The sequence below is a fragment of the Indicator indicator genome, chromosome 3, assembly GCF_027791375.1.
Source record: "Indicator indicator isolate 239-I01 chromosome 3, UM_Iind_1.1, whole genome shotgun sequence".
Taxonomy (NCBI): Eukaryota; Metazoa; Chordata; class Aves; order Piciformes; family Indicatoridae; genus Indicator; species Indicator indicator.
Genome location: NC_072012.1, coordinates 10443436 through 10451102, shown reverse-complemented (window position 1 = coordinate 10451102; position 7667 = coordinate 10443436). Strand labels below are relative to the sequence as shown.

The 7667-nt window shown below is 67.2% G+C and overlaps 1 protein-coding gene across 1 annotated transcript; it reads right to left on the bottom strand.

Moving 5' to 3' along the window:
- Positions 1-2171: 2171 nt before the first annotated feature.
- On the bottom strand, positions 2172-2507 carry LOC128981099 (uncharacterized proline-rich protein-like; the record flags this gene model as incomplete). Its single annotated transcript, XM_054399753.1, has 2 exons — positions 2172-2219; positions 2436-2507. Coding segments are annotated over 2 exons (120 nt in total), but the record flags the coding sequence as incomplete, so codon positions are not given.
- Positions 2508-7667: the final 5160 nt, after the last annotated feature.

Sequence of the window (7667 nt, the reverse complement as noted above, 5' to 3'; positions counted from 1 at the left end):
CAACGATTCTTCCCAGAGGGTGATCGGGGGCCATAACCAACAAAAGACTGAAAGCGGTTTATTGGCAATTCAGAATCAACCCCACCCCCACCACAACCCCCTCTTTCTTCCAGTCAGGATGGGGACCGTTGGCTCAGATCCCCAGCTCTGGGCTTGGGAAAGGCTCCCCAACTAGGACTTTACGAGAGAGGACTCTATTTCACCCTCAGAGCCAAACAGCCATTATCTACCACTCCAAGATTGTCCACAGGCACGGGGTGGGTGGACACACCAAGCAAAAATGTCACACAAGAAAAGCAAGCCCTCCAATATGTTGACTCTTCGCTCCCTGATCCAAGCCACCAACATTCATGTCCTCAAACATCCCCAGTTTGGGCAGCTCCTTTACACCTCCCCCCTTCCCCAGGTGGGGAAAACGGTCCTGGTCCTGACCAGGAAGTTCATTAGATGAAGGTCACACCTTCTAAAAAAAACCACAAAGCTCTGAAGACCAAAAGGAGGGCTTGAAAAGGTGCACCAGGACAGGGGAGAATCAAACCCCAAAGATCTGATCTCTAATCTAGCGTCATAACCTGTGTGGGGATCCATGGGAGGTCAGGAATGCGGTTGGGGGTTGAAGGACACCTTGAAGATCATGGAGTCCAGCACAACATGACATGGGTCACCACCTTACACCGGGTGGCCCCTCAGCACCAAATCTTTCTGGGTAGGGTTTGAGGACACTTCCAGGAGATGAGGAATTTCAACCATCTTGCTGGGCAGCCTGTTCCAGTCGTTAAGAACCTCTCCCAGTGATGAAGTTTTCTTTAATGTTCAAAACCTTTAAACCTCCCCTGGTGCTCATTTGTGGTCATTTCCTCTTGATCTTATCACTTAGGAAGATACCCAGTCTCTGCCTGGCTACCAGCTCTCCTTTCAGGAGTAGTTTGTAGAGAGCCAGAAGGTCTCCCCTCTCAGCCTCCTCTTTCCAAGACTCAACAAATTCCAGTTCCCTCAGATATCCTCACAAGTTCCCAGAGACTTTCCTTTCTCCAGACTCTTCACCTTTTTTTTGCCCTTCTCTGGACCTGCTCCAGCATCTCAATGTTCCTTCTTCTTGATTGAGGAAGCCCAAAAAAAAACTGACCCCCAGGTGTGGCCTCAGCTAGTGCACAGACCAAGGGGACAACCCTGCCCTGCTCCTGCTGGCCACACCGTTGCTGATTCTGGCCAGGATATTGGTGGCCTTCTTGGCCCTCCTGGGCACACCTGGCTCATGCCAGCACTGTCTAGCCCACCAATCTGGGGGAAGGCAAGGGACGGCGGGAAGGGGAGGAAAGGGGACGATGGGAGAAGCGGATAGGGGGGGGGCGAATGGGAAGAGGGCGAGGGCTGGAGCAACAGGGGTGGGAGGTGAGGGAGGGGGGGGGAGGGGGGAGGAGGGGGGGGGGGGGGGGGGGGGGGGGGGGGGGGGGGGAGGGGGGGGGGGGGGGGGGGGGAGGAGGGGAGGGGGGGGGGGGGGGGGGGAGGGGGGGGAGGGGGGGGGAGGGGGGGGGGGGGGGGGAGGGGGAGGGGAGGGGGAGGGGGGGGGGGGAGGGAGGGGGAGGGGGGGGGGAGGGGGGGGGGGGGAGGGGGGAGGGGAGGGAGGGGGGGAGGGGGGGGGGGGGAGGGGGGGGGGGGAGGGGGAGGGGGGGGAGGGGGGGAGGGGGGAGGGGGGGGGGGGGAGGGGGGGGGGAGGGGGGGAGGGGGGGGGGAGGGGGGGGGAGGGGGGGAGGGGGGGGGGGGAGGGGGGAGGGGGGGAGGGGGGGGGGGGGGAGGGGGGGGGGGAAGGGGAGGGGGGGGAGGGGGGGGGGGGAGGGGGAGGGAGGGGGGGGGGGGGGAGGGGAGGGGAGGGGGGGGGGAGGGGGGGGGAGGGGGGGAGGGGGGAGGGGAGGGGGGGGGAGGGGAGGGAGGGGGGGGAGGGGGGGGGGAGGGGGGGGGGGGGGGGGGGGAGGGGAGGGGGGGAGGGAGGGGGGGGGAGGGGGGGAGGGGGGGGAGGGGGGGGGAGGGGGAGGGGAGGGGGGGGAGGGGGGGGGAGGGGGGGGGGGGGGAGGGGGAGGGGAGGGGGGGGAGGGGGAGGGGGGGGGAGGGGGGGAGGGGGGGGGGAGGGGGGGGGGGAGGGAGGGGGGGGGGGAGGGGAGGGGGGGAGGGGGGGGGGGAGGGGGGGGGGGGGGGAGGGGGGGAGGGGGGGGGGGGAGGGGGGGGGGAGGGGGGGGGGAGGGAGGGGGGGGGGGGAGGGGGGGAGGGGGGGGGGAGGGGGAGGGGGGGGAGGGGGGGAGGGGGGAGGGGGGAGGGGAGGGGAGGGGGGGGGGGAGGGGAGGGGGGAGGGAGGGGGGGGGGGGGGGAAGGGGGGGGGGGAGGGGGGGGGGGGGGGGGGGGGGGGGGGGGGGGGGGAGGGGGGGAGGGGGGAGGGGGGGAGGAGGGGGGGAGGGGGGGGGAGGGGGAGGGGGGGAGGGGGAGGGGGAGGGAGGGGGGGGGAGGGGGAGGGGGGGGGGGGAGGGGGGGGAGGGGGGGAGGGGGGGGGAGGGGGGGAGGGGGAGGGGGGGAGGGGGGGGGAGGGGGGGGGAGGGGGGGAGGGGAGGGGGGAGGGAGGGAGGGGAGGGGGGGGGGGGGGAGGGGGGAGGGGGAGGGGGGAGGGGGGGGGGGGGGGAGGGGGAGGGGGGGGGGGGGAGGGGGAGGGGGGAGGGGGGGGGAGGGAGGGAGGGGGGGGGGGAGGGGGGAGGGGGGGGGAGGGGGGGGGGGGAGGGGGGGGGGGAGGGAGGGGGAGGGAGGGGGGGGAGGGGGGGGAGGGGGAGAGGGGGGGGGGGGAGGGGGGGGAGGGGAGGAGGGGGGGGAGGGGGGGAGGGGAGGGGGGGGGGGGGGAGGGGGGGGGAGGGGAAGGGGGGGAGGGGGGGGGGGGAGGGGGGGGAGGGGGGGGGAGGGGGGGGGGGGGAGGGGGGGAGGGGGAGGGGGGGGGGGGGAGGGGAGGGGGGGGGGAGGGGAGGGGGGGGGGGAGGGGGGAGGGGGGGAGGGGGGGGGGGAGGGAGGGGGAGAGGGGAGGGGGGGGGGGGGGAGGGGGGAGGGGAGGGGGGGGGGGAGGGAGGGGGGGGAGGGGGGGGGGGGGAGGGGGGGAGAGGGGGGGGGGGGAGGGGGGGGGAGGGGGAGGGGGGGAGGGAGGGGGGGGAGGGGGGGGGGGAGGGGGAGGGGGGGGGGAGGGGGGAGGGGGGGGGGAGGGGGAGGGGGAGGGGGGGAGGGGGGGGGGGAGGGGGGGGGGGGAGGGGGGGGGGGGAGGGGGGAGGGGGGGGGGGGGGGAGGGGGGGGGGGGGGGAGGGGGAAGGGAGGGGGGGAGGGGGAGGGAGGGGGGGGAGAGGGGGAGGGGGGGGAGGGGAGGGGGGGGGGGAGGGGGAGGGGGGGAGGGGGAGGGGAGGGGGGGGAGGGGGAGGGAGGGGGGGGGGGAGGGGGGGGAGGGGGGAGGGGGAGGGGAAGGGGGGGGGGGAGGGGAGGGGAAGGGGGGGGGAGGGGGGGGGAGGGGGGAGGGGGAGGGGGGGGAGGGAGGGAGGGGGGGGGAAGGGAGGGGGGGGGGGGGAGGGGGGAGGGGGAGGGGAGGGGGAGGGGGGGAGAAGGGGGGGGGAGGGGGAGGGAGGGGGGGGAGGGGGAGGGGGGAGGGAGGGGGGGAGGGGGGAGGGGGGGGAAGGGGGAGGGGGGGGAGGGGGAGGGGGGGGGGGGGGAGGGGAGGGGGGAGGGAGGGGGGGGGAGGGGGGAGGGGAGGGAGGGGCAGGGTGAAGGGGGGGAGGGGGGAAGGGGAGGAGGGAGGGGGGGGAGGGAGAGGGAGGAGGGGGAGGAGGGGGAAGGGGAGGAGGGGAGGGAGGAGGGGGGGGGGAGAAGGGAGGGGGGGGAGGGGAGGGAGGAGGGGGGAGGAAGGAGGGGGAAGGAGGGAGGGGGGGAGGAGGGAGGGGGGGAGGGGGAGGGAAGGAAGGGGGAGGGAAGGGAGGGGAAGGGAGGGGGGGAGGAGGGGGGAGGAGGGGGGGAAGGGGAGGAAGGGGGGAAGGGAGGGGAAGGAGGGGAGAGGGAGGGGGGGAAGGAGGGAAGAGGGGGGAGGGAGGGAAGGGGGGAGGGAAGGAGGGGGAAGGGGAGGGGAGGAAGGGGGAGGGAGGGAGGAGGGGGGGAGAGGGGAAGGGGAGGGAAGGAGGGGAGGGGGATAGGGAAGGAGGAAAGGGGAGGGAGGGAAAGGGAAGGAAGGAAGGGCGGGGAGGGAAGGAGGGGAAGGAGGGGGGAGGGAAGCACGCTCGCTTGGAAGCGCCGTCCCGGGGGGGGGAGGAGGATGAGTTGTTGGCCAGTAACCACGGACAGGGGGAAGCGCCATGGATGGGGGGAGAAGGCTGGATGGCGGGGACGACAACACGGAAGGCCGGACAGGAAAGTACACACCCGGGGCAGGAAGTCCGGACCGCCACCCGACAGGAAGGGAAGGCGACACGCAAAACAACGGCACGGGAAGGCAGGGTAAAGACAACCAAGGACCAGGACGGACGGGACCGTAACACTACTAGGGTGAAGGACAGGCGGACAAGAACCTCAAACAGGACATGAAGGAAGGGGGAAAAGGAGGCAAACCGGCAGGTACGGAAGGACAGCACACCAGGCCTGGAGCGGAAGGCCCAGACAAACAGGCCGGACACGTGGAGGAAAGCAACAAACGGAAGTAAAGGCAAGGAACGAAAACACCGGAAGGAGGACCAGGCAAGAAAGAAAACCATGACGGCAGTGCAGGCCAGCAACCAAAACGGGCCGGACGGGGAGCGCGCGACAGGTACCCAGGACAGGAGGAGGCACTAGAGAACCCCATGGACGGATGGACAGGCACGACCCTCCACGGGGCCGGAAGGCAAGGTACCAGCCACGCAAAATGCCGGACGGCACCAGGAACAGTAACTACCAAGACATGCCGGCTACGGCCGACCCGGACCCCGCGCGGACAGGAATCGGTCAGGCAACGCCACACTGACGGAGCAGGACGGGACCGCAAACACAGGGCGAGGAAGGAAGGAACGAAAACAGGAAGGACACGGACGGACAGCACAAAGGGAAGGGGTAAGGAAACAGAAACCGGGCACCGGCCAGGAAGGCCCGCCACCCAGGAACGGGGGCCGTACGGCCCGCTCACCCGGAAGGGCCGGCAAGCGCCGACCACCAGGCCTGAAGGGCCGGAAACGCACCTCCAGGGAGGTAGGCTGCACGAACACCCCCGGCCACTCGGTCACGGCAGCGCCTCGCCCCCGGGGCGGGCCGGCACGGCCATAAACCCGGCAGGCCGGCAGGCCCGCCACCGTCCGGCGGCCGGCCACGACCACCTTCCGGGCCAGTCCGGCCCTCCCCTGTTGTCCGTCAGTCTGCACCTGCCCCCCCCACCCTTCCTTCCTTCCTTCCCTCCCCCCTTCCTTCCCTTCTTCCCTCCCCCCTTCCTCTTCCTTCCCTCCCCCTTCCTTCCTTCCTTCTCCTCCCCCCTCCTTCCTTCCTTCCTTCCCTCCCCCCTTCCTTCCTTCCTTCCCTCCCCCCTTCCTTCCTTCCTTCCCTCCCCCCTTCCTTCCTTCCTTCCCTCCCCCCTTCCTTCCTTCCTTCCCTCCCCCCTTCCTTCCTTCCTTCCCTCCCCCTTCCTTCCTTCCTTCCCTCCCCCCTTCCTTTCCTCCTTCCCTCCCCCCTTCTTCCCTCCCCCCTTCCTTCCCTCCCCCCTTCCTTCCCTCCCCCCTTCCTTCCCTCCCCCCTTCCGTCCCTCCCCCCTTCTTCCCTCCCCCCTTCCTTCCCTCCCCCCTTCCTTCCTTCCCCCAGATGGTGGTCAGCAGTGGCTGGACATGAGCCAGGGTGTGCCCAGGTGGCCAAGAAGGCCACCAATATCCTGGCCAGAATCAGCAATGGTGTGGCCAGCAGGAGCAGGGCAGGGATTGTCCCCTTGGTCTGGGCACTGCTGAGGCCACACCTGGGGTCAGTTTTGGGCTCCTCAATCCAAGAAGGACATTGAGATGCTGGAGCAGGTCCAGAGAAGGGCAGAAAAAAAGGGTGAAGAGTCTGGAGAAAGAGAAGTCTTGGGAACTTGTGAGGAGTATCTGAGGGACTGGAATTGTTGAGCTTGGAGAAGAGGAGGCTGAGGGGAGACCTTCTGGCTCTCTACAACTCCCTGAAAGGAGGCTGGAGCCAGGCAGAGACTGAGGTATCTTCTAAGTGATAAGACAAGAGGAAATGACCTCAAATAGCACCAGGGGAGGTTTAGGTTGAACATTAGAAGAAACTTCTTCACTGGAAGGGTTCTTAAAGACTGGAACAGGCTGCCCAGCAAGATGGTTGAATTCCCATCCCTGGAAGTGTCTCAAAACCACAGAGATTTGGTGCTGAGGGCCACGGTTTAGTGGTGACCTGCAGTGTTGTGCTGGACTCCATGATCTTCAAGGTGTCTTCCAACCCAACCCATTCCATGGATCCACCATGGTTATGACGCTGTGAGAGATCAGATCTTGGGGTTTGATTCTCCTGGTGCTCCTTTTCAAGCCCTTTGGTCTTCAGCTTGTGGTTTTTAGAAGGTGGACCTTCATCTAATGAACTTCCTGGGCAGGACCAGACCGTTTTCCTGGGATGGGGAGGTGGAAGGAGCTGCCCAAAACTGGGGATGTTGAGGAACATGGATGTTGGTGGCTTGGATCAGGGAGCTAAAGTCAACTTGGAGGCTTCTTGTGTGACTTTGCTTGGTGTGTCCCATCCACCACGTGCTCTGGTGGACAATCTTGAGTGGTAGATGATGGCTGTTGGCTCTGGAGTTGGGTGAAATAGATCCCCTCTAAAGTCCTAGTTGGGAGCCTTCCCAGAGCCAGCTGGGATCTGAAGCCAACAGGTCCCCATCCCTGACTGGGAAGAAGGGGTTTGTGGTGGGGTGGGGTTGATTCTATTGCCCCAATAACCTCTGTTCATTGATTGTATGGCCCCGATCACCTCTGGTAATCGATTGTGTGGCCCCGATCACCTCTGGTAATCGATTGTGTGGCCCCGATCACCTCTGGTAATCGATTGTATGGCCCCAATCACCTCTGTTAATTGATTGTGTGGCCCCGATCACCTCTGGTAATCGATTGCGTGGCCCCGATCACCTCTGGTAATCGATTGCGTGGCCCCGATCACCTCTGGTAATCGATTGCGTGGCCCCGATCACCTCTGGTAATCGATTGCGTGGCCCCGATCACCTCTGGTAATCGATTGCGTGGCCCCGATCACCTCTGGTAATCGATTGTGTGGCCCCGATCACCTCTGGTAATCGATTGTGTGGCCCCGATCACCTCTGGTAATCGATTGTGTGGCCCCGATCACCTCTGGTAATCGATTGTGTGGCCCCGATCACCTCTGGTAATCGATTGTGTGGCCCCGATCACCTCTGGTAATCGATTGTGTGGCCCCGATCACCTCTGGTAATCGATTGTGTGGCCCCGATCACCTCTGGTAATCGATTGTGTGGCCCCGATCACCTCTGGTAATCGATTGTGTGGCCCCGATCACCTCTGGTAATCGATTGTGTGGCCCCGATCACCTCTGGTAATCGATTGTGTGGCCCCGATCACCTCTGTTATTTTCCCCAATAATCTCTATTCATTGATTATTTTGCCCCAACAACTGCTATTAATTGATTGGTT